Source organism: Hevea brasiliensis, chromosome 16 (assembly GCF_030052815.1).
Source record: "Hevea brasiliensis isolate MT/VB/25A 57/8 chromosome 16, ASM3005281v1, whole genome shotgun sequence".
NCBI lineage: Eukaryota > Viridiplantae > Streptophyta > Magnoliopsida > Malpighiales > Euphorbiaceae > Hevea > Hevea brasiliensis.
In genome coordinates this window covers 47,849,178-47,875,971 of record NC_079508.1, presented here as the reverse complement: position 1 = coordinate 47,875,971, position 26,794 = coordinate 47,849,178, and the positions used below count along the sequence as shown (strand labels likewise).

The 26,794-nt window shown below is 32.5% G+C and overlaps 2 protein-coding genes and 1 pseudogene across 3 annotated transcripts; 1 reads left to right on the top strand and 2 right to left on the bottom strand.

Annotated features, from left to right (window-relative positions):
- Positions 1-5,309: 5,309 nt before the first annotated feature.
- On the bottom strand, positions 5,310-11,649 carry LOC110656846 (S-adenosylmethionine carrier 1, chloroplastic/mitochondrial). 2 transcript variants are annotated; one of them, XM_058138146.1, is made up of 12 exons: positions 11,528-11,649; positions 11,066-11,197; positions 10,851-10,933; positions 9,879-9,955; positions 8,985-9,075; positions 8,557-8,610; positions 8,385-8,480; positions 7,966-8,055; positions 7,609-7,660; positions 6,657-6,718; positions 6,412-6,492; positions 5,310-5,623 (listed from the first exon to the last, which is right to left on the bottom strand). In XM_058138146.1, the coding sequence occupies exons 1-12, from the start codon at positions 11,559-11,561 to the stop codon at positions 5,492-5,494; spliced, it is 984 nt and encodes a 327-aa protein (XP_057994129.1). In that variant the 5' UTR covers positions 11,562-11,649; the 3' UTR covers positions 5,310-5,491. The 2 variants fall into 2 exon arrangements, with proteins under 2 accessions (XP_057994129.1, XP_057994131.1); XM_058138148.1 differs by lacking the exon at positions 11,528-11,649 and having other exon boundaries at positions 11,062-11,203.
- A 5,198-nt stretch (positions 11,650-16,847) lies between these two features.
- LOC110656845 (cuscuta receptor 1-like) lies at positions 16,848-19,133 on the top strand (annotated as a pseudogene).
- Positions 19,134-20,932: 1,799 nt separating this feature from the next.
- Positions 20,933-21,731, bottom strand: LOC110656828 (auxin-responsive protein SAUR63-like). The gene has a single exon (XM_021813812.2). It carries the CDS (start codon positions 21,491-21,493, stop codon positions 21,044-21,046), a length of 450 nt encoding a protein of 149 aa, XP_021669504.2. The 5' UTR covers positions 21,494-21,731; the 3' UTR covers positions 20,933-21,043.
- Between the last annotated feature and the right edge of the window lie 5,063 nt (positions 21,732-26,794).

The following is a 26,794-nucleotide window of genomic DNA, read 5'->3' as shown; positions in this document are numbered from 1 at the left end:
CCGGACGTTCTAGCTGTCCGGACTGACACCGGTCACCAGAACAGTAGAATGTATGGAGTTGCTACCGGGAGGGTGTTACAAAGGTTAAAATCGACGATGGGGTGGACACCCTTCAAGGAAAAAGTATTCGAATGAGAGAGGACAAAGGCTAAAGTATAAGTACAGTAGGTTGAAAGGATATCAACAATAACAGAAACAAAAAAAGAAAGTGGATAAGATCCAAAGGACAAGAAGAAAGCTTGGTAGAGTTGGTTATAATTATGAGGATAAGAAGGAATAAGTATGCTAGGGACACACTGTGGGATGTGTAAAACAAGTTATGGTGAGATGATAGATTAAAAGAGTAGTGGAGTCTCAATCTAAGTACAAATGTGTCAAAAAGTATATCACATAATAAGAAGCTTTAGGAAAAGGTCAAGATACTCCAATTCTAGAGAAGGAATAGGAAATGATAAAGACGCATTAATTGGGTTGTTAGTGAATACAAACACTTTTGTTATAGAGGAGAAGAGACCCAGTTCACTTTTTAAAGTTGATAGAGGGTGTAGAGGACGCTTAGCACTTGGATAGAGCTCTACATGATTAGTTACATAAGATGGACAGGAGTTGGTCTGAGAACCATAGTAATGACACAGAGTAGATTAGAAAATTCGAAGTATCATGGTAGTGAGAAGATGCATAGGTGTTAACCGTTGAGGTCAAAGAACAAGTAAATATTTCAAATAAGATGCCTATGATAGGTGTTATAGGAAAGCATCTCATAGGGTAGGTACTATAGGATAAAGAACGTAAGTCTCATCTTTGAGGAGCAGAGATTATTAAAATAGAAAAATTGTGACTAAAGTCACTAAGAGATGCATTAGGGCACAACGGAAGAGAGGTAAGCACCAAAGTTGATGGATGCTAGGAGGCATTAAGTCAAGCCTAGTAGAAGTATAGTGAGTACTTGAGATGTCAGAGGAATAGTCAATGTATAGTTAGAAGTAAGAGTTTCGCTGCAGAATAATGACAATAGTAGGAAGGATACTACAATAGCGACAGAGAGCAGTAGAACTTAATCTATAGCGTACAAGAGTTTGAGGGGTAAATGTCCGCAACTATGCCAATAACATCCTCTTCCTTACTCCTCCTTGATTGTTTGAAAATTCGAGGATTAATTTTTCTTAAGGGAGGAAGAATGTAACAACTCAAATTTTCTAATAAATATATTTTTATAAATTTTCTTTTATTGAGCTAATAACTTATTGATATTTTACTCATAAATTTAAATTAATATTTTTACAATGGTAATTTGTGTTAAATGGGTATTATTTTTACATATATTATTATTGTTTTCATTATTATTATTATTATTTATTTATATGACTAGTTTTAAACATCCATATTAAATGTTTAATAAAATATTATTTTATATTATTAACAATTGATTTAGTGGTCATTAATTTAATTATTATTATCATTATTATTAACATTGTTATTATTATCAATTTAAATTTATTAAACAGAGATTAGAGACCTATGTGAACAAACAAGAAAAGTTTAGGGATTTCAATAAAATTAAAAGTTAAAAAAAAAAAAAACAAACTTAAAAACGCAGCAGCCACGACAGTAGGAGGCAGGTAGGAAGAGAGAGAGAGAGAAGAAAGGGAATGAAAAGAAGAGAGAGAGAGAGAGAGAGAGAGAGATCTAGGCCATTTTTCGGTGACCTACCGGCATGGGGAGAGTGACGCTCGACTCCTGGGACCACGGGCTTCCCATCCCGACCGGCGCTGCTCCGTTCCATGGAGATTTCCGGTGAGTTTCAAAGAGAGAGAAAGAGGAGAGAGAAAATTGGGCAGTGAGCTTTCCGACAAGTTTTTGGTCGATCCGACGGTCAGATCGGAAATCCGAGGCCACTGATGGACTCAAAACGGTGAAATCTTCGAGATAGGACAAGTTCCGCTTCGATCGGATACCGTTTAAAAAAAGCGATAATCAGACGGTTCAGATCGCTTGGTGAGATTTTTAAATTTTTTAAATTTTTAAAATTTAAAAATAATTTTATGATAATTATTAAAAAAATTTGGACTTAATTTAGGTATAATCGGATCGAAGATAGGTCATCGGCACCGGGACCACATTTTTAGCCAGATCCTGCTGCCCGGCGGCTCGTCTTAGAACGTGGTCTATATTATAGTCAATCCTAGCATTTTCAGACGTTCTGGACACATTCTAGGTGTCAAATTTGACATAGGTAAACCCGAACTATACATTGCTCAATTTTTTTATTGTGTACTGAGTTAGAATAAAATTCATAAAATATTCCTAGATGATCAAAAAATTACGATTCCTTTCGCAATAGCCTTATAATATTGTTAAGGACTGCAGAACAAAAATTTTAGAATTGTTAGAGTTCGTTTGAGTGGTTTGTGCAAAAAGGTTAATTTAAAGGATTAAAACGTAAATTTTAATTTTGTGAATTTTGCTTGGATTGGAGGGCCCAGGAGGGGGCCTGTGTTGTTGATGAGATGTGAGTTGAGATGTGTGATTTTAGAAGTATAATTTGAACCACTTTGCAGGTTGGGTAGATCCCAAGTATAAGGGAAATTTTGCCGAATTTCCGGCATGAATTAGGCTGTCTGTTGTCTCTTTAGAGTTTTATTTTGACTTAATACTAATAAATTTATAATATAATTATTTAGGTGATCGAGGTCAGCTATTTTCTTCCATCCAGTAACCACAATAGTGCTCGGTGTACTGTGAGTAAAATATTAATTATAATTATAATTTCGATATTATTATATATTCAAGCATGCCCATGCATCACTTATAAATATGTATATATGTAGTTAAATACTAGGTACATTTTATATTACATTCATAATTGATAAAGTGCCATGGCTGTTGTTTGTGGTAATTTGAAGCAGTGTGCGTGCATTGGCATGCGTGTGGTATGGTATTGGATATGGACAGGACGGGTAGACACGGCTTGAGAGACACTCGTTGGGACCCGGTCCTTTATGGATAAGTCAGGGTAGACACGGCTTGAGAGATACTCGTTGGGACCCCACATTTGGTTTATTAAGCGAAAGTTCAGCTTGAGAGACACTCGCTGGCAGAGGTTAGATTAAGAGAGCTATATAGTGCATCAGCTCCCATATATGTATTGTTTGAACGGTGTTGGGTGAGTGAGTGCTCCAAATTGTCTTTTTACTATTATGATGTGAATTGTATAAAAATTTTAATGATGTTGTATTCCACTCATTAGGATTCATTAGCTTTAGATAGCTATAGAAATTGTAGTTAAAATTAGTATTTTACTCTCTAAGTCGAACACTTACTCCTATTCACCCTATTTTTCTAGGCTACAAGAGGAGACATTTTTCAGAATAACCTGCTTCTTTTCTCGCAGGTTATCAATATTTACTTAATTTTATTATTATTCTCTAAATTTGTAATTTAGAACTCCGCATGTGTTAATAGTAGTATAGACCCTGTTAGAAATTGTGTTAATTTAAATTCTTGATGTTAATAAATAAAGATTTATACGATACTTAAACAATTTATAAATGATATAACCGGATTGAGCTGGGCTCCCCTAATTTGAGTTTCTGATAATTATTGGGTTAAGTTGGCCCGAAATAAAATTATAATATTTTAATTTAAATTATTTTTATATGCATGTTGGGCCTAAATTATGGGCCTAGTCATGGGTTTGGGAATAGTAAGGCTTACTGCTGGTCTTAAGGGCTTTATACTAACCCAGGTACTAGTGCTAGTCCGGCTCATAGATTGGGTTGTGACAGTTATAACATTTAAGGATCAATTTGTGAAATATATGGATAATTTTATAATTAACTAAAATTTTTAAAGACCTTAAAGTAATTAATTCATATTTTAATAATTTAAATTTACTTTCTTTAATTTAATAGATCTACATTTTAAAAATATAAGAACTAAATTGTTAATAAAACAAAAATTGATAGACTAAATTATTCAAAAAAATAAAATTGTAAATAAAGATAAAGGCAATCTGGTAATTTTTTTACAATTAACAGTAACTTAATAAAATTATAATAATAAGGGTGCATTTGGTATGGGGTTAATAAGGGTTAATAATTAATCTTGTGAGCAGGTTAATTTTTAACTTCATTAATATTTAACCTCTTTTTAGGGGTTAAATGTTAACCTTGTGGCAGGTAGGTTAACAGAAGCTAAACACACTCTTCCTCTCCCACAACAATAAGAAGGTACAATTTTTTTTTCAATCACATGAGTAAGATTATAAATTTTCTATGTGTAAAAAATATGGATTTCTATCTTGTTTATTCTATTATGAGTTGAAAAAAAATTATATATATATATATATATATATATATATATATATATATATATATATATATATATAAAATAAATTTTTTAAATTAAATTATTTACAAATAAAAATAATATTACCAAAAATAAAAATAAAAAAAATAATTTTGATATTTGTTATTAAAATATTAAAAATAGATGTTTATATATTTTTAGTTGAACTCAATTTTCTAACCTTATACAAAACATCATTAATTGTTACACTATTAAATATCTTTTAACCCCTTAATAATTATTCCCTTAAATTTTATAAGATTAACACTTAACCCTTAATTTTTTAACATTATACTAAACGCACCCTAAAAGTTAAATTATAAATTTTATTAAATCTCAAAAATTAAATTATAGTTTACCCTTGAATATTAGCAACCAATTTTAAATAATAATTCATGAACGTACCATGACAACAATGGTATAACTGTCTTAGGAACTAAAACTTGAACGGGAGCAACATCGAGCCAAATTAAAACTGAAATACCAAAAATCATATCACATCAAAATCAAAACATATCAGAAGCGTACTAAAATTTCAAATTGTTACCAATCTCGAACCAAAATCAAAACTGCACCCCTGCTATCAAAGAACGGCATAATTATTAATGAATTTTAACTTTAAAGAGGAAATGGAAAATTTTGAGGTTTAGCGTTTTTGAAGCCAAATTACAAAAAAAAAAAAAGCTCATAATTCAAATATGATTATTGATGATTACTTTTAATAAAAAAGGGATGTTATAATTTCATTAATTTATTTGAAAAAATATTTTTCAAAATTAATAACAAAAATTAAAATTAAAAAAAAGAATTCATATCGAAAACTTTGAATTGGAATGTAGAGGCTCAGGATTTTCAAATGTTGATGATTTGAATTTGTCCTACCCTACCTACTCTTAAAGGACAAAAAAAAAAAAAAAAAAAAATCTTCAAGAGAGAACGCTAAGGACTGCAAGCTCAAGGACTTAACAACGAAAACAGTTCATTATATCCATCAAAATTGATCCCAGCACTTGCACACTCTAAAGCATTTAGTTTTAAAGTCAATGCCCAAGTTTCTGCAATGGTCTAATTCTCTATTAGCTGAAGGAAACTATCAAATGGCAGATGGTGGCTGGTAGAAGATTCAACTGGTAGTCAGCAAAAGTTAATCTTGCTTGAAAGAGACTGGCATTGGAGGACCTGGGCATCTTTGAGCAAGTATCTGCTTTGTCTTTTCAAGGACACCAAAGAAGATTGCACCTCCAACACCTACCCATAATACCCTTGGTCCAATACCCTGCAACGCTAGCAAAAAAGGGTCAGTATGTTGTAAACTCTTTCATATCTCGTACTCGTGTTACTTGTGATTGATCAGTTGCAGGAAAATCATTACTTTTGGCCACAATTATTTGTTAGAAAGTGCCTAACTATTCACATTAACATGAGGAATCTATTTCTTGTTTCTTCTAAGATACCAAGAAGACAAAAAAAATTGACAAGATACTATTGCTACATCATGAAGACATCGATATCAACATCAAGCATCTATGACAAGCCAGCAATCAAATTCTCTCTCTCTCTCTCTCTCTCTCTCTCTCTCTCTCTCTCTCTATATATATATATATATATATACACATTCATAATGAGTTGCACTTAAAAATCCCAGACAAGCAAAAGGGTGTTCGTAGAGAAACAATATCACACAATCAATTCCTCTAAATTGTACCTTATGGTCTATTAGGAGATAGAAGCAGGTTTCTGTTTATTATTCATTTATTTTTTTATGTTTTTGCTGTGAATCAGAATCATAGATACTCTATATAAAAGTAAGAAGCCAGAAACAAGAAGATGGGGCTCAATGCTGAAATCAGAGCATAAAATTGACATTCTCAAAGAATTTAATAGTACATACATTTAACAACATTACTGTTCATAAACCTTCTATCTCTTTTAATTGACTGGAAATTGGTCCTAATATTTGAACAACTAAGCTATGTTAATATAAGCATAGAAAAAAAATATAATGGTTACCACTCTTTGACAACTGTATTTGATAGGTAGTAGAATCACAGGGAATGGACAGACCTTGAGAAGAGCATGAACTCCCTCTTCTTTAGTAATAGTCCTGGCACAATCAAAAATCCCTTTGTACTGGTTTGCTGGTCCCTGCAAAGATTTGAAAAGAAAAGAAGGTTGGAGAAAAACTTCAGGGACTTCCAGCAAAGGAAAGGAAGGAAAGTAATAATCATCCGTGAAAAGTAATAAAAGGTAAAGGAAGAAGGAGAAATCAATAGATATCTATAAAGAAAGCAAAACAAGTTAATCCATACCTGAACCATTAATCTAGTTTTTACCACATCAAGGGGATTAGTTAGAGCTCCAGTTATTGCACCTGTATATGAAGCAGTATAAAAAGTGATCATTCAATCATAGTTAGTCCACATTGTAAAAGATTGTGGAAAAAAGCACATCCTAACTAACACAATTAATTTAGTTTTGATAAAGCTACCCCTAAATCCCCCAAATTGGAAGGAAGGTTTGAACTCTTAACTCACCAAAGAATAAAGTTGTCCCCATTTTTCATATCCTGGATATATATAATTTCTGTTAGGATTTACCCCAAAGTCCTATCTAGATTTGATTTTTTATTTGTAGTTTTCAGATGGAACTACAATGCATTTCTTATTTTAAGAGAAGCTGATTTCCAAACTCAAATTGGAGAGAATTTTAGGAATTTAACGGATTTTGGGGCCAACTGTAGGTGGCACATAGTGAGTATTATAATTTCTGTTAAGTACCATTTTCGCTCAATGGGTGGTTCTCTTTATTGTATCCAGTTAGTAGAGTATTTTCTCACTTCTAGGGCTGATATATTTGGCAAAATCGAATATATTGTAATTTCTATGGTTGCCTTTATCTTGTGAATGCAGGCCCATAGTTAGTGAACCACCCAGATTTTATGTTGTGTGTTTGGTAAATTTTCATTCTTTTTATTTTATTTATTTTTATTTCTTATGGCAATTAGGTTTTTATTCGTTCATTATCTTCACGATTTATTATATTTCATAATTTTTATAATATTTTATAGAATCATGCTCTTTCCATGCATTATCTTTCATATTTTCTAACGTTGTTTTTTTTTTTTTTTTTTTTTTTTTTACAACTATTTCTTGCATTATAAATTTACAGGACTTCTTTTTCCATGTCAGCAAGGACCTTATCAGTTATTAGGATCCACAGAAATCTATGAGAAATTTAGGAGCTTCTGAAATGTTACATTACCAGCAAAAGCACCAATTATAGCAATCTCATGATCTTTCAGATCTCTTCGTGCCTGCAGAAAAAGGCAATAAATGCTTATTTCTGCATAATCAAATTATAGTCTATAGACCACAAAATTTGCTTAAAACAGATGTAGGAGATTCATTTTCTTCTTATTGACGTGATTTAACCAAACAACAGAACTATCAAATGAACTATACATGTAGAAGCAAGCCATCGAGACCTTCATGTACAACATTTCAATACCCCTTAGCTCTCAGTTAGATCAGAATCCTCACAACTCTCTCAATCAAGAAAAGTCCGACTAGAGTGAACAATTTGCATGTACATGCCAAACAACGACAAAAGTAAGCTTACCACCAGCTTATATCCCATTAGGAGTTGCTCATAGAGGCAGAACTGGATAGCATCAAAAGGCAAATCTCGCAATAAGAAGGATCCATATCCCTACAGTTTTAAAGAAATGAATAAATAGGGTACACAGACCAAGAAAAAGTTCATAAACTAAAGACAAATAACATTCACATGCATTATGTGCCAAACAGCAGTAAAAAGCAATGACGCGCAAATGACTTGCAGATTGCTTGAGCATTGTGAGCAAAATGATGCCTACCATAACCAGTTTACAGCATCAGACTCTTCTAATCACAATAAGATACTTATCAGTTATCATATTCTTCGGGAAAAGTTTGCAAGGCAGAAAATTATAGAACACCAAAATTAAATCCAGGAGTTCCAAGATAAAAATCTTAAGATATTTAGTAAGTGTAGCATACCGCATAGAGACCTTTAAAACCCTCTTTAGCAACAATAACATGAACAGCATTAGGGGCTGAAGTAAATTGCCCGGTTTGCATTCTCTGCTTAACAACCTAAAATAAAAAGCCCAGTTTCAGCAGAACAGAAAAGAAACAAGAAAAGCTCAATAAAAATAACCAAGTTAAATACCTCTGTCGGCACACGAACAAGGGAAGAAATGGCACCTCCAATGGCACCTGCAGACTGAATAAAGTCTTGAAACCTATTATAATAAAAAAGATAGGCTCTATCCAATAGATTAAATCCCAAGATTCTATTTATTTTAGAGAAATAAGATGCATTACTTGCAAACTCGAACGTCAAGTAAAGAATGTGCCAAATTTTCTCTTGGTTTAGTTGCAAACACAAGGGATTATGCCAGATATCAGTGGGTGTGTAACAAGTGAATTACAAATGCCAATGCGACAGTGAGGCCCTACGGGGAAAGTTTTATTTTTAAAGAGATGTAAACTAGAAAAAATGACACTGGACTAAATAAGACAGATAATCCCAGATTAGTAAACACTTTTCCTAAGAGTTAGTTTAGCAACTTGAAGCATGTTATTTAGGAATCTTACCAGATGAGCAAAAGCGCTGAGGTTTTCAGGCAAAGTTTTCAGCAATTTCTGTTTCACAGGTTCATAAACACCAAAAAATACAGCAGAAGCCCTGCAGATGAAAGAAAAATTCATAAATTGCATATTATCTAATAAAAAAAACTGAACTCTCTAAATGACCCTGGCTGCTGAATGATTTGAAATGAAAGAGAAACAAGACTACAACTCCAACATATTTGATCACAAAATCCCAGCTACTCTGAAAGGGAAGCTCTACAAAGACCACAAGTCAACCAAGCATGAAGTTTGATAGCAAATGTTGGGCAGTGAAGAGATAATATTTCCACAAACTAAGCATGGAAGAGATGAGGATTTAGGATAGATATGCGAACATATAAGATAGAATTGAATAAAGAATGAGGATGTTCAAAAGAAGTGGGTACCCATTGAGGATAAGTTAAAATAGGGCCAAATGAAATGTTTTAGTCATATCCAAGACAGGCAGGTGCACGAGTATGAAAGATTAACCATATCAATGTTAAGGGAGTAAAGAAAAAAGGTAGATTAAGTATGCTATGGGTGAAGTGGTCAAGATTAGTTATGATTTAGCATCTCTAGACCTCCTTAAAATTGTACAACCAACTGAACACAAATTGAAGGAACAGATCCGTATAGCCAATCCAAATAGACTGGAATTGAGGCAAAGTTGAGTACAGTTACGAGTATGACACAAAAGTTACACTTAAAAACAAATATCCATGAAATAACCATATGGAAGAGGAGAATCAATTGGATGCTCTGTTTAAATGCTCATATATGTACTAAAGAAGAAGAGATATACATATATATATATATATATATATATATATATATATATATATATATATATATATATGTATGCAATTAAGTACTCACGGAAAGGCACCAGCAAGGTTTCCAGCCAATCCAGAATAAAGACCCTTGAACATAATTTTTCCTCCATCATGAGCAGCCTAGCACCAGAACCATAGCTATCAAATATAGTAACTAAATTTGAAAATTTTATAGAAGTGTTATATATTGAGTATGAACAAGTAGGTCAGTCACACCCACAATGCACAGATAGATACTGGTCCTTAAAAAAATTCTAGCATCTCTCAATTCAAATACACTAAGCCACTGTTGAAGTAGCAGATTTTTAAATGTTTTCCTTTGTCACCTCCCAAATTCTTTGAGATAACATAGAATCCGCCAAAGTTTTGGAAAACCCACTTTATCAAGTCTATCAAACATCCTGCTCAAAATATGCCAAACAAAAAAAAATAGTACAAATAATGAAGGCAATGAGCTCATAACTATGAAAGAAAGGAAATAACACATAAAGGAGATAATTTTAAGGTCTTTATATCTTGAACATATTGTTAATGTTAATCTGTTTAGGTACAGAAGATAAAATAAAAGCCTTAACATCATAAGGAGTCTTGGGCAGCCCAAAAAAGAATTGCAAGAGAAGGTGCCAAAAGAATGTAACATCCATATGCTTAAACCCATGTCCAAAGAAAAAGAAAACAAGAGTTGAAAATAAAGAGTGTTTCAATGACCCTAAGTAAGGAAATATTACATTTTTGACAAATAGTGATGCTGCCACAGAATTTGGAATTAAGACCAATAAACCAGAGACAATAGAAATAATCATTGCACTCTAGTGTCCATATTTCCATGTAGCCAGGAGCGGCATGATCCAAATATACTGACATCTCATATAACCGCATAACAAAGTTAATGAAAAAAAAAGGGTATCTATCAGATTCTACTTTTAAAGTTCAAACTATTCATAAATAATCCAAGAATGTGGCCGCAACATACTGCAACAAATAGAGCAAAACATTATATAAAGTGACAACTTGCCTGCAGCCTAGTTTTTATTGTATCAAGTGGATACAAAGCCGCTTCTGCAACAACACCTGCAGTGCTTCCAGCTACAATGCCCTCTGTGAAATTCAAACAAAATTAAGGAAAACTTACTGCAGTATAAGCTAGATTTTCAGTATACAAATTTCTATTTTATAACAAACTAAATTTAAACTCCTGTGGTCCCAATTCAATCCAATTTCCATACCGACCATATAAAGCGCCTAAGAAATCAAATGGCTTATCCTCTCCTGCACTAACTGAAGCAAAAAACTTTTGCGGCTCTTTCTGAGAAATGCACTTCTTATAGCCGAATCCATCTGTATAACAATTTTCTTTTTGTTCTGCAGCACAAAAACAGCTTCATGTTAATAGAGAAAACTGAAAATTTCCAACAATGGAACAAACGCGATTGCTTGAAATTCGAATTCCCTCCACTGAAGCTTTTGCTCATAACCACAAAACACCAATCAAGAATTTACATATCAAATAAAGAATAACAAAATCATAACAAAAATTAAAGAAGCCAACAGCATCCACCAAAATGTAATGATAAAATTCAAAATTGAAAAGCAAAAAAAAAAAAAAAATCGATAGAGGAAGGGAGCCAAATTCCTGAGTTAATTTTCAGCCCATTTGGAAAATCGAAAAGAATTTTTTATAAAAAAAAATACCTTCAGAGAATGTCCAAGTATTTCCTACTTCCATTGACACAAGCTTGCTAAGCTGAAATGTAATCTTTTTTTTTTTAATTTTTAATTTTTTAGTATTTAAGACTCTTTCGACTTTCAAGTGTAAGCTTGACGAAGCACAGTGTTCCAGGAATGTACCGGAATACCCTTGGTGCGCCCGCCCTACCCAGCCTATCAGGCGAGGCCACCTGCTTTTGAATTTTTTTTTTATTTTTTTCGGGGTGAATTCTCTCTCCAGAATTTCTCATTATTTTCCAATTCATTCCTGTACATTTTACAATTAGGAATTACATATTAATAATTATAATAAATAAAGATTTTAATTTATATATTTTTAATGTTAATATAAAAATAAATTATATTTTAAATTTATTGTCAGTTACTCTATATTTTATTTTATTATTAATATAATAATATAATAAAAATATAAATAAAAAATATAAAATAATTTGAGATTAATTTAATTATTATATATTTTTATTATTTTAAAATATTAAAATTTTTTATATCCTCTTCATATATTCAAAAAAAATATTAGAATATTATAATAATTTAAAAATATTTAATCAATCCATACTATAATAAATAATTTAAAATAATTAATAAATCTTGCAAGGATATAAATTAGAAATTGGATAATTTTAGAAGTTGTTCACATTTCTAAATTTTTAGAAAGTCTATTTAATCGATAACTTAGGAAACCATTCTTTTAAAAAAACATATATTGGAAGGAATTTTTATAAAACTCCCTTTGTTTCAAAAAAAAAAATTGAAAAATATTTTTTATATTTTTTAACATTTTGAGCACTTAAAAAAATAATTAATAAAAAAAATTTTTAATTAAAGAAAAATAAAATCATTTTTACTTAAAATGACTTTTATTTTAAAAAAGATGAAATTATTTTTTATTTTTAAAATTTTGATAATCTTATTAAAATGTGAAAATGTTATATATATATAATTTAATATATAATTAAATAATATAAAATATTTTTTAAAAAAAATATTTTTTATATACAAATTATTTTTATGAAACAAATAAAATTTTAATATCTTTTCACATCAATAGAAATAATTATAAAAAATTAATAATTTTATATATTTATCTCTAACAATTCAGCATCTAAAATCAAATATTGATAATAATTATTTAAAATATTTATTAATATATTAATTATTATGTATTGATAATTATATTAATTTATATTAATAATTTATTAATTAGCATATTATTCTTTTTATTGAGAAAAAAAAAAAAAACACACGCGGCAACATTAAGCAAAATCATGTTTGCTATCCTTTTCATAGAAAGCGTTGTGACACGAGGCATTACCGTGTAATTTATGGACCAAGATGCCTTTCCACACCGGTAGGTACACGGCCGTGGAACAAGAACGTATCCGCCTGTGATGCCTCGTTATCTTCTCATACGGCCAGTCCTTGTGCCTTTCCCAATCCATGCGGCCAGGCCATGTGACCCTTTACCACTTCTTGATTTGGCCTTTGCATGTTAAACCGACGCATTGAGTTTATTCGTGAATTATTATTTAAGTGGGCGTGAATAGCTTTTGTAGAAAATTAAAGTAAAATGGCAGCATAAGAGGCTTGCTTTGTGAGCTTGGCATCAGGTCCTGGAAGACAGGAAATATGGAGGGCTCAGAAGTATAATACGATTTTTGGTTTCCTTCTCTATTTAACCACCAATCAAACAATCTGTAAGAAAATCTTTATTTTCAATGTGAGACACATTACGCAATTGTCCAAGTGATCGTTGATCAATTCAACCATTTACCAGATAATAGTTGACTTCTATACAGTGGCAGAACTAGAAATTTAGTTAGTGGATTATTTTCATTTAAGCTTGTATATATATATAACATTAAAAAAATGAAAATTATAATTTTTTTTTGAATTTAAAAAACTCGTGAATATTTCTTATGGGTTAAAATAGGGATAATCTTATATGTAGTAACGCAATGAGTATTTTCATAAAAATTATCTAATTTTAATTTTTTTATAAAATTTATTAAATTTTAAATTTATTTTATAAATGTTATTGTAATAAAAAATTAAATATTTTTAAATTAATCTGTTAATTTATTAATTATTTTATAAATAAAATTAAATTTTTATGAAATCAAATTAAAGTTTGATAAATTTAAAAAAAATTAAAATTTAATAATTTTTATGAAAATATCTATAAAATCGAGAAAAAATTAAATAGTATAGTAGTAATTCTATATAGGATGATCTACATAAAATAATAAATTAATTAGAATTAAGTAAATAAATATAAGTAGGGCTCATAATATTTAATTTTTTTATATATTTAAAATAATTTTTTAATAATTATTTATTATAATTACATATCAATTTTTAATTAATTTACCGTTTCATATATTAATCCTACATATGATCTGAAAACTGAGCGATCATTTGTAAGAATTATCCGGCTAAAATAACTTGTTTTTTTTTTTTGTTGTTAATTGTAAGTCAAAATAATATTATTATATAATATATGAAGAAAAAATTGTGGCAGTGGGTCATTTGACCAACTAGTATAAATGTGGTGCTGCCACTGCAGTTCTATGACAAAGTCTCCTTCCAGGGATAGATGCTGGTCTTTTTTCTTAAGTGACACGTATGCAAACGCAACTCCAAGAAGCAAACTAGTTGATTCTTGATCAATAAGAGTGTGCCATTAAAGATCTTGGTTCTTGAACCCATTCTAGGAAAAGCCTAATAGAACCCATTGGTATTGGCTTGCTTCATTCAAGAAGTAAGGCTCTAAACCAGTTTTGGGTGTCTGTGGCTATGCTTTTATTGTTACAAGGGGTATGGTGGTGTTATGGCTGTTGGGAGGACGAGAGAATTGCCCTGCTCAAGCTCAAAGCTTACTTCAATTATCCTAATGGCAATGCCATGTCTTCTTGGGAGAAAATTCCCTACTGTTGTTATTGGGACTATGTTGAATGTTGCCCCATTACAGGGCGAGTAACATCACTTTATCCTTGAAGAGATGACAGATTGGGAGATTGGTATCTCAATACCTCGTTCTTTCTTCCATTCAAAGAATTGAATCATCTTTCCCTGGAGCAAATTAACATTCTGGGTTGTGTTGAGAATGAAGGTTCATCTCTTGCATGGTATTAGTTATCTTGTAAATTTCATTTCATTTTGTAATTTATCAGTTCCAACTAAAGCTACTACCTGGAACTATTTTCCAGGTTTTGAAAGATTATGGAGCCTTTGCAATTTGCAGTCTCTTGATTTAACTGTCAACAAATTCAATAACAGCATCCTGCTAACTCTAAGTGGTCTTTCATCTTTAAAATCATCAACTCTAAACAACAATAAACTGAAAGGAATAATTAACATTCAAGGTGAGTTCCACTTCATTCCATCATTCTCTGAAGTGAAATCATATTCTGCAAAACATTTATGTATTTCATAGTATCATTTTATTTGTGCAGAATTGAATAACCTAACAAGCTTGAAGGAGTTGAATTTACAAGGCAATGAAATTGAAGGTTTTAAATCCTCTCATGGTTCACTACATTTATTATATGATTTGCTTCCTTAAATATATAAATCAGTATGCATAAAAAAAATTTATAGGTTTGAGAAATCTTGAGCTCCTTGATCTGAGTCAATCGCCTTAACAATAGCATGCTTTCATCTCTCAAATCTACTATTCAACTCTACTCAACTAAGCCTTTATCATAAGAATTTGAGATCTGTTATATGGATTCTCTTTCTCTATTCTAAACAATTTTATGTTAAATCCTCGAAAATGTGTAATGCTTATAGGTCATTTTGTACTACTCTCCTCCAAGTCAGTTTAGGTCTACCCTTTCTTTTCTTTCTATCTTCTAACCTAATGTGCTCTACTTATCTAACTTGAGCCTCCGTGTGTCTACGTTTCACATGACTAAACCACCTCAATCTCCCTTCTCTCAACTTATCCTCAATTGGCACCACTCCTACCTTTTCTTTAATACTCTCATTACGGACTTTATCTAGTCTAGTATAACCACTCATCCACCTTAACATTCTCATCTCCGCAACTCTTATCTTAGACACATACGATTCTTTCAGTGCCCAACACTCACTACCACATAACATGGCCGGTCGTATGACTATATAGTAAAATTTTCCTTTCAACTTATTGGGAATCTTGCAATTACATAAAACTCCCGTGGCACTTCTCTACTTCAACCATCCGACTTTAATCCTATGACTAACATCCTCCTCACATCCCTCATCTACATGAAGGATTGAGCCGAGATATTTAAAATGATTACTTTAGGGCAGTACCACTCCATCCAAACAAACTCCTTCCCTATCACTAGTTCGGCCTTCACTAAACTTGCAATGCATGTGTTCTGTCTTTGTTCTACTTAACTTAAAACCCTTTGACTCTAGAGTACTTCTCTAAAACTCTAACTTTCTATTGACTCCTTCTCGCGTCTCATCTATAAGAACAATGTCATCTGCAAACATCATGCATCAAGTGATACTCTCTTGTATATGTTTCGTCAATTCATCTAAAACTAATGTAAAAAGGTAAGGGCTTACGGCTGAACCTTGGTGTAATCCAATTAAGATAGGAAAATCTCTTGTGTCCCCTCTCACTGTGTGCACAATAGTAGTTGCTCCTTCATATATATCTTTTTAACACTCTCCATAAGACATCTCTTGGAACACTATCTTAAGCCTTCTCCAAATCGATAAAAACCATGTGTAGATCTTTCTTCACATCTCTATATTTCTCCATCAAGCTTCTAATGAGAAAGATCGCTTCCATAGTTAAACGACCGGGTATGAAGCCAAATTGATTAGGAGAGATAGAAGTGTCATGACGGAACGTAGTCATGTTCCACAACTCTCTCCCACAACTTCATAGTATGGCTCATGAGTTTAATTCCCCTATAGTTTGAGCAACTTTGTATATCTCCCTTATTTTTAAAAATAGGTATTAAAATACTCATCCTCATTTTCTTTGAGTTTAGAATCTTATTAATTAGTTATAGTTTTACTTTCCTGGTTGTCTAGAATTGGGTGCTTTGACCAACTTAGAGGAGCTAGATTTGAGTATCAGATCATCAAGTTTGAGGCTCTAGAGTACTAGTTCAATTTGTTGTGGATCATCTTTCATAGCCCACAGTTTTATTGATTGGTACAAAATAAATTGATTAAATCAAGGGTGAAGGTCAAAAAATTGGTTTATTCCTTGCCTCAATTGCAGATGCTACAGGTCTTATCAAGCTAAGCACGTTAATTCTGAATAACATCACCACAAATGGAAGAAGCTCCTCACTGCTACATAACCTGGGAGCATTTCCATTCCTCAAGACCCTCTATCTACGAGACAATGGTTTCAAAGGAAAAATATTAGCTCAAGTTGTAATGTCTTCTTGTATGTTTTTGTATGGAGTCTTAAAAATTTGTTGTTTCTTCTTAATAGAGTCAGAGAATTTTACCAGGTTGGAAGAGTTGTAGACTCATCTTCTTTGAATGAAGACTCCCGTCAAAGTCTTGGAGCATTGCCCTCTTTTAAACAGAATTCAGTAAGGGACACCCTACCCCCTCAACGATGTGCTCATCGTTTCGATAATGTATATCTTTTTTTTATTAATTTATATGTCTTTTTAAACTTTTTTTTCAATTATTATTATTGTAGGCTTCCCCAATTTCAAGAAGCTAGAACATTGATACTTAAATCTTTCTACTACTAACAATAACATCCTGCATATGATTTCAAAAATGATCTTTTTGAAGACTTTATCGTTGATGTATTGTGGACTTAGTGGCACCATACAGACAACCCAAGGCAAGGTCTATAAACCCTCTCTGTCTCTTACACACACACATACACACAGGCACACCATACATATTAAGGATTCTAGCTAAAGTTCTTATAAATAAATAAATTTCAGGCATATATGAGTTGAAACATCTCCACGTGCTTGATCTCAGATATAATGATCTTAAAGCTACATTGCCTTGGTGTCTAGCAAATCTTACATCCCTTCAACCATTATATCTCTCTTTCGATCATTTCACTGGAAAAATGTTTTCCCTCAAGGGTTTGACATCCATCCAAGAATTAGAATTTTCAGGCAATCACTTTCAAATACCAATTTCACTTAGTCCATTTTTCAACCATACAAGGCTGAAGCATTTGCTGGGTGAAGATAATGAAGTATATGCAGAATTAGAGGCTCATAACCTGATCCCAAAATTGCAATTAGAGACTCTTGTTTTACCTGGTCTTGGATATGGTGGAGCATTTCCCAAGTTCCTCTACTATCAGCATAAATTGCGAGTTGTTGATCTCTCACATAATAAAACGAAGGGAAGCTTTCCATTTTGGTTGTTGGATAATAACACAAACCTAGAAAAGCTTTCTTTAGCCAATAATTCTCTTTCAGGGCCTCTCCAACTGCCGGGTCATTCTCATATGGGTTTGTTAAGCTTAGATATCTCCAATAATGGCTTCCATGGACACATTCCAAATGGGAATTGGAGCATCTTTCTCTATGTTACTAATTTTGAAAATGCCTAGAAGTGGTTTTAGTGGTAGCATTCCCTCTTCACTTTGCAAAATTAGCTTCTTACAAGTTTTACAATTGGATGGAAATCAGTTCACAGGAAGTATCCTTGATAACTTATATAAATGCTCCTATTTGGAGATTTTGGATGTTAGTGATAACCATCTCTCTTGCAGGATCCCAAGGTCAATGGGTAATATGTCTTCTCTTCAAGTTTTAGACCTTTCAAGAAACAATATTTTTGGAAGTCTACCATCACACTTTAACCCTTCTAGCTTAGTACTTGTTTACTTATCTTATAACAGGCTCCAAGGATCAATAAAAAATGCATTTTATGGTTGCTCTAAGTTAATAACATTAGATCTTAGCCACAATTTTTTGACCGGGACGATTCCAGAATGGATTTGTAGTCTTTCTTGGTTGGGATATCTTTTCTTGAATCATAACAACCTTGAAGGTGAAATTCCAAAGCATTTGTGCAATTTAGACCATTAAGGTTGATTGAATTATCTCATAATAATTTTTCTGGTCATATCCTTCCTTGCCTAAGATGTACTGGGGGTTTTAGTGTTATAGATCCAGAATATGAGGGTGAGCAACAGGCTTTAGTTTTTACGACAAAATGGATGACATATTCTTATCAGTGAAACGTTCTCATGTTGTTTTCTGGAATAGATCTTTCGCACAATAAACTAAGTGGAGAAATTCCTCCTGAAATTGGAGCCCTTAGCATGATTCAAGTGTTGAACCTTTCCCACAACTGTTTGATAGGACCAATTCCATCAACATTCTCAAACCTGAGTGAAATTGAAAGCTTGGATCTTTCCTGCAACAACTTGGATGAGAAAATTCCTCCTCAGCTTACACAACTAAATTCTCTAGCTGTCTTCAGTGTAGCAAATAATGATTTATTTGGATCAACACCTAAGAGAGTTGCACAATTTGCAACTTTTGATGAAAGTGAAATCCTTTCCTTTGTCGACTGCCACTATCAAAGAGTTGCAATGCAGCAATATCACCATCACCATTGCTGAGAGTTTCAAGTAATAATGCAGAGGAGAGTGGCATCATAGATTTGAGTGTTTTCTATGTGAGCTTTGTGGTGGCTTACATCATAATATTGGTGGCAATAGCTGCAGTTTTGTGCATAAAACCATATTGGCGACGAGCATGGTTTTACTTCATTGAGGTGAGCATCGCCAATTGTCAATATTTTCTGGAAGACAATGTTTATGTGCTATTCAAGTTCAGGGTGTGACAGCTATATATTTTTCTGGAGTAATTGAATTGAGTCTTTATATATGCTTTTGCATTGTAAATTGTCGATTAAGTAAATCCTTTTAATATCCAATTGAAAGCAAAAGTTGTTTAATATTTAATGTATGAGCTCTTTGTTACAATGGCATGTAGTTTAACATGAGCTAGTATTTAGTTTGTTATTATTTTAGCAAATTGACTTCTCCTCATAGTAATATCAGAAAAATAAAAAAAAAAATTGCCTACTTTATATATATATATAATACATCAAGGCATTAACATATGATCGAGGATCTAGACCTGATTTATTATTGATTTAAGATATAAATATATGAGTTTTATTTATTTTATATATGAATTTCATTATATATAATGTGATTTAGGTCTAAGATAAACTAAATTTATAAAAGAATTTTCCCCAAAATAGAATTATTTATAGAAATATTTTAGAAGCTAAAAAGATAATAAATGATAATTTCAGTTTGCATTAAGTTGATGATGTTTTGATATGCATGCACTTCTCCTGAATTTTCATAAATACGAGATTGATAATTAAAAGAGAGAAACTATTTGGGCTGATCAACCATACGGAAGAGAGTCGTAGGCTACATAGTTAATCTGATATGTAACTCTTGTGTAATCACTCATGGACTTCACCAACCCACCTGCAAAAATTATCACTGTCAACCATTGCCTGATGAACTCTAGGACCAAGATATGACTAAGCTTATTCTACCCGTGAATAAGACACTTTTTATCCAAGGATGAATCCTGTGCAGGGATTGATTCTCTAATTTGCAACTTTGTGAAATTCTGACTCAAAGAGTGCGGATGATTGTCTCATATGCTGAGTTTAGGGTTGTCAACACCAAAACCGGTTAAGACAAAATTTTTTATTGTGGCAGATGTAGAACTCCAAGAGAGATCTTAAGTGCAATTGGACTAGATTCAAGTTTATAGGTCCCAATTGTCACTATACTGCATGTAATGGCTCACATAGAGTTTGACCTCTTCTTTTAGGCTTGGCTCTACAGGTCTAATTAACTCATGGATCCAATTGGGTCTGACCCATTGTGGTACTAGCCTGCAGAAATTTGACCCAGAGTGCAGATAATTGTCGGCAAAATCGTGTGTTGAGCTTAAGGTTGTGTTCACTAAAATGACTTAAATCAGCTCGACTTAATTCCCCTTGCTATATATTCTCTTCAAATTATTTTATTGTGGCTGATGTGAGACTCCAACAAACTTTTCGATAATCTAGTTCAGAATTTTTAGATCAAGCCTTAAGCTATAGTAAAAAATTTTCTCTGTAACCTTTACTTGTTAAGAGCTCTGGAATTTTATAGGATTTTTTTTTTCTTTTTGGAAAAGCAACTGTTTGTCAGATTGTTTAATTTTTTGTAATTCTCAAAGTAAATCCAGTTCAAGTTAAATGTTCTAAAAAATTACGAAATAAATTAGGTAAGATCAATATGATCATGAAGAATCCCTGCAATGAAATGACATTTTTTAAATAAATGACAATTTGCATTCCCTGCTTGAGATTGTAATGAATGTTCTGGTTTTATATGCAAAATGTAGCATTTGCATTTAATTGTAGTATCTAAACAATTGAAGAAAAATAACATGAGGACAATCTTTGAAATATCTTTCATTGATAATATATATATATTTGTACACTGTTGGCTTAGAAGCTGCGGATTTGCAACTGTTGACTTGCAAGAGCTTGATGAGGATGCAAAGATGATGAGCAGCGAATGCTAGCCATGGATATCAGCAATGCTTTCTCTACATCTTTAGTCATACACCTTCGTATTAAATCAATTATATACTCCATGAAGCCTGAATCACATAGCAATATGAGAGGACTGTTGCTTGCCAATCCAAACTCTTCTTCTGCAAGCTCGAATAATTCTTTTACAACATCATTGTTAAGATAATCCAAAGGAAGCACAAAGCGTCTTTGATCAATTGAGTACACCACAAAGTGACCCTTCTCAACTGAGTATGATGTGCTGCAACTTTCTGCATCCACAATCCCACTAGTGGTTCTTGGCATTGTGATTCTTTTCCGCCCAAGAGCAGCAAGCTTCTGCCATTTCCTTGCCAGTTTGATAAGTTTCTTGGCACTGATCATCTTGTTAACCTAGCTTTTAAGATGGTAGAAAAAGGAGGGCTTTGTTCTTAGAACACTCTCAGTACTAGCTTTTTGATATGCAGGAGGTAATGAATTGAGTTGATTATATATGTAAATAGCCAGAGGCAGTTCCATAAATGAAGGCTCCTAAAGCAAGGTAACATGGGAAGCAAAACCATGCGATAAGCAGACGTTAAAGGGGTAGGCATGTTTGTTTTTGTTTGGCAATCGACACACCAATGATGAGCATAGAACGGGAATCACACATGATATATCTATCTTTCTGCAGAGTGATCTAACAACAAATGGGGCCAAAATACCAACAAACCTTAAGAACCACAGAAACTCATGACAAATTACTGGTCAATACCAATGTCTACTTAGTGATTTTTGCAAGTTGGCAGATTGGTGCTTGCTTGATTTCTGTGCATAAATGTGGTAGAACCGCGTATTAGACCTAATATGTCGAAGAACTACTTGACGTGAGGTAGGGAGAGGGTGGCTCCCAGCCTAGATACGAGGGGCTGTCATACAGCTGCCTTTGTCTTAATAATCAGCATATCAAGGGAAGCAAAGAGGAGGACATCATATATGACATGTTTTTTTCTGCTAGATGATTTTACAACAAATTGGGGTCCAAAGCTTGTCGCTAATACCAAACCAAGTGTGATTTCCCTGACCTGACAAGAAAAATTCACTGTCCTGTCATCCATAAATGACAAGAAAAACTTTCCATCTTGTCCAAACGAATTCTGCTTGAGATTTTAGCAACCGTTGATTTTCCTTTATTTATAATTTGTTAATCTGTATACCAAAAACCCACAAATAATTAATATGGAAACAATTTCCTCAATCAACATTACCCAGAAGAAAAAAAAAATCTAATAAAAAAGATTATGCATTTGTTGCTAGAGGCTGTCGGTTAATGTCTATTTGATAAAGCTGCAAGTGATATAGATATAGTGTCTAAATGATTAAATCAACTGCAAAAACAGAACCTCATCAGTTTTAGAAGCTGCAGATTAGTAATTGGTAATCAGAAGAGCACAAAGGGTATGTGATCAATTTTATGCACCACAGAGTGACCCTTCTCAACTGGGTATGATATGCGCTACAAGCCTACAACTATCTGCATCCATAGAACTAGCCTATGCTCATGTTCAAAGGGAATATATTATGCAGGCAGTGATGATAACAAGAACAGAAAATACAACTGATGTCGGTATGGCTTTAGAAAGAGTTAAGATGAGGAAATAACAGTCTCCTTCACTCCATATGTCTTCCTTCTGTGGGTAATGAGAATCGAATACAACCTCCAAGGCTAAGGCACAATTGGAAGGAGGGGACATGCTCATTATAGAAAAATGAAACATACCAATGAAACTTGTTTTAGGTTACATGGGTAACCAGAATGGTGGAACGAATTCAAGACATGGATTGGTGAATGCAAAACCTCAATTATCCTTCATTTCACATCAAATGATTTAAATACAACTCTGAAAGAACAAGGTAATTGTGGAAATACGTTACTTAATTAGTACTAACCAGAGAGATTATGGTGGCTGGATAATTGACTCGGGAGGAACTAACCACATGACTTTTGATTCAAATGAATTTATCAAGATCACTCAACCAAAGGGAACTAGTATTGCTAATGCTAATGGGTTACATTTCCTGTTGCTGGGGCTGGAACTATGGCATTATCACTCTCACTCTCTTTAGCCAATACTTCACTAGTTTCATCTCTCTTAAGTAAATTGATATATGTGGGTCAAGCTACTGAGGAACTAAATTGATTTATCCGTGCTCATATTGAAACAAAAAAAGTGAAGTCCTTAGTGTGTTTTGATCTTTTCATGCAATGATTCAGACACAATTTTTAGCTAAAATTCAAGTTCTTCATTCTGACAATGACGGAGAGTATGGCTGCCAAGATTTTCAAAGAAGTTACGTGCTAGATTTGGTATCAGGAGCGGGAATATAGGATTGTAAGCCAGTTGACACTACAATTGCCCATAATCACAATCTTGGAGAGGATGCAATCAGGTGCTAACTAATAAAGAAAGGTATCAAAAATAGATTGGTAAGCTAATCTACCTATCCAATGCTCTCCTAGATGTTGCTTTACGTTGTAAGCATAGCAAATCAATTTATGCACTGTCCCTAAAGATCATATGGGAACAGTAATTTAGCTTCCTTTTTTTTTTTTCCTATTTGAAGTCCTTTCTTGGAAAAGGGCTTATGTTCTCCAAGAATAATTATTTAAATATTGAAGGTTATAATTGGGCAAAGGAATGTATCTGATAAGAGGTCCATATCAGCCTATTTCTCCCTTGTAGGAGGCAATCTGGTCACACAGAGGAGCAAGAAAGTAAAAGATGGCTGCATTATTTAGTGCTGATTCCCTTGTCAACATTTCTATCTTTCGGCAGAGTAATCCAACAACAAATGGGTCCAAAAGATAAGCTGATATGTCATGTTCACAACTCACAACAAACGTTATGAACCACACAAACTCAAGATATATATATATATACACACACACACACACACACTTACTTGCAATGGGTTGATTTTTGCGCGAAAGTGGAAAATAATACTACACAAACAAAGGTATTTAAGTGCATTCTAAGAAACCAAGAAAACTCCAAGAACTTTTCTCAGTAGTACAGGTTCCAGTCAAATAAAAATTCTGGTTGTTAGTGATCTCTCAGAATTTTCGTAGATATATATATCAGTATGGATGAATTGCAGAAATAAAACAAATGATGTGTTTCTGATATGTAGCGAGGGCCTATGATTGATAGATACAAAGGACTATCTATCAAAAGAGAGGTGGGCTCGCTTGCTTTTGTTTTTTGTAATCTCTACGTGATATTTCTATGCCAAAAAAGACCGCTTCGTTTGTCTCTGCATGCATCACCACCACGAAGCTTACACGAAACTTTTGTACTGATTCATTCCGATACTTTTCACTCATCAGTAGCTGCTCATTGCTCATCTATATTTGCTATTATTATTAGGATTTTACTTATTGTTTCAAAAAATATGGAAAAAAATTTAGTTCATGTACTATTATTTATAGTAAAAATTATAAGATTTTTAAAGATTAAAGTGTAATTAGTCGTTTTAATTACACGACTTTTTTTAGTTAATTATTTTAAATAAAATTTTGTGAGCAATTTCTTATGTTTCAGTTATATACATATATATATTTGAGAGTTTAAAATATAGTCAAATTAAAAATATAGATGACTAAAATGTATTGAAAAATTCTTAATTTTTAAAATCACTGGATACTTTGTAGACTTATTAGCTAGCAAACTATAAGAAACAAAATTGCTAATTATTCTGAACTATAAAAAAATTTTTAAAAAAAATCATTGCATATTAAGAATTTTTTTTTTTTTTTTTATAAGTCCCTTTTATAAATATATGAATGAGGAACAGAACTTTTGAATAGATAAAAATATTTTTAATTTTTTATATTATTTATAATTATATAATTTTTATTATTTAAATTAATTTAAAATTTATATAAATTTAAAATATTTAGTTGTACTTCTATTTAGCTTCTACTTAATTAAGTTTTTAATACAACTCAAAATAAAATTTTATAAAAAAAATTAACTAAAACAGAAATTCATATTGTTTAAAAATATCGTAATTTTCACATTTTTTAAAAAAATCAATTTTTAATGAAACATCAACTAAAAATATCAGGAAATTTATATTTTTCCAAAAGAGGCATCTTTTATGTTTCAAACAATTATCAATTAATACTCTATTGAAACTCAAAATGTTTTAAATGTTATTTTTTATATTTTTTTTTCTAAAGCTATTTTTAATTAATTATTAAAGTTTATTGCTTTATTATAATTCTAATTTAAATATTCTTAAACAATAAGTTTATAAAGGTAAAATATTATATATTTTATAATTTTACTTCTAATATAATTGTAATGTAGATAGAAATCGATAGTGTTCATAAGTTGAATTGAAAAAATGCTGAATAATAATTATATACAAAGAATAAAAAATTATTGTACAATAGACACCATATTTGGTCAATATTCAAATTCATAATTTAAATAACTGCAATTATGTCGATCTCCCTAGTAGGCGTTTGACCGATCTCAACCAGTTATTCAACCCTAGGTCATTTTCTTTGAGCTAGTAACCTCCCAGATAAATAATAAACTTCAAAGTGCACTCAAACCAAGTGTTTCCTGATCTCCCCAACCTGTTTTGATTAATCTTCAGACCATCTGATTTTGTATTTTTGTTTTTCGATCTCTTCATGTTCAAGATCCCCAATTCTGGGACGTATTGTGATCAGTTACCTCGCTCGAATTGTTCAAGTGTTTAACGAAGTTAATGTTTTAACCAATCTTTAAATGAGTGGTCCCGAACTTATCAAATTCAGACTAAGATTTGTTCTCAAATCATTTTTATATGCGTCCAAGTTTTAATCGATTTTCGGTCACAAGGCTTCCCGATCTCGCACTCGCGATTAGATTTATCCGATCCCTTTAAACAGTCATGTTTCATGATTAATAATCGATCTTAAGTTCTGTGTCCTAGCTTATCCGATCAAGTAGGAGTTGATTCAATACTCATCCATACTTAGTTAATATTTTCCGATCTTACCAAACTTTAATCACAAACAAAACCAAAAAAAACTTTAAAATTCATTCCAAGAAATAAAATACACAAGTCATTCAGCAGGAGGATCTTCCCTAACTTGCTCTTCAATTACATCTTCAACATTTACTCCCTCCTCTCTCTCTTGTTCGCCCTCACTCTCGGCTTCAACACCCGAAGCAAGTTCCTCGAGCCAGGCGAAGTCCTCGTTGGGATAATGTTTGACAAGCTCGGCAAGGAGATCACTATGAGCTTTCACATAAGCCCCAGCTTCTTTCATCAGAGCCCCCTCATCCTTTGCTTGGATCTCTTCAGAGAACTTAACCCGGACATCTTCAAGCTCCTTTTCCAGCTGAGCTGCCTTCTCTTTATAAGACTTCGTTTATTTTTCCAGCTCGATGATCCGAGCATTCACAACAGAGAGTTGGTTCTGCATTGACGCCACATCTTGAGACATCCTCAACATCTCCCTCTTCATAAGATAAACCTTCTCTCTGACCGCATGCTGGGTCACCATTGCTTCTAAGCTCAAGCTCATTTAAAGGCTGAGAAGATCATCAATACTTTCAGGACTCATTCTGGTTTGATCCTCAGGGAAACAGATTGTGGCGCTCACTACTTTTGCCAAATCAAGATTGCCCTGCACCGATTTGTTTT

Bases quoted from the DNA above. Each gene is read 5' to 3' on its own strand.
- LOC110656846 (XM_058138146.1), bottom strand. From the start codon at position 11,561: ATGGAAGTAGGAAATACTTGGACATTCTCTGAAG. The intron at 9,956-10,850 runs GCAAGTTGTCAC...TTCTGGTGCTAG, and splicing joins CAATAAAAACTAGGCTGCAG to GCTGCTCATGATGGAGGAAA. The intron at 6,493-6,656 runs GTATGGATTAAC...AAATCTTTGCAG, and splicing joins AAACTAGATTAATGGTTCAG to GGACCAGCAAACCAGTACAA.
- LOC110656828 (XM_021813812.2), bottom strand. From the start codon at position 21,493: ATGATCAGTGCCAAGAAACTTATCAAACTGGCAAGGAAATGGCAGAAG.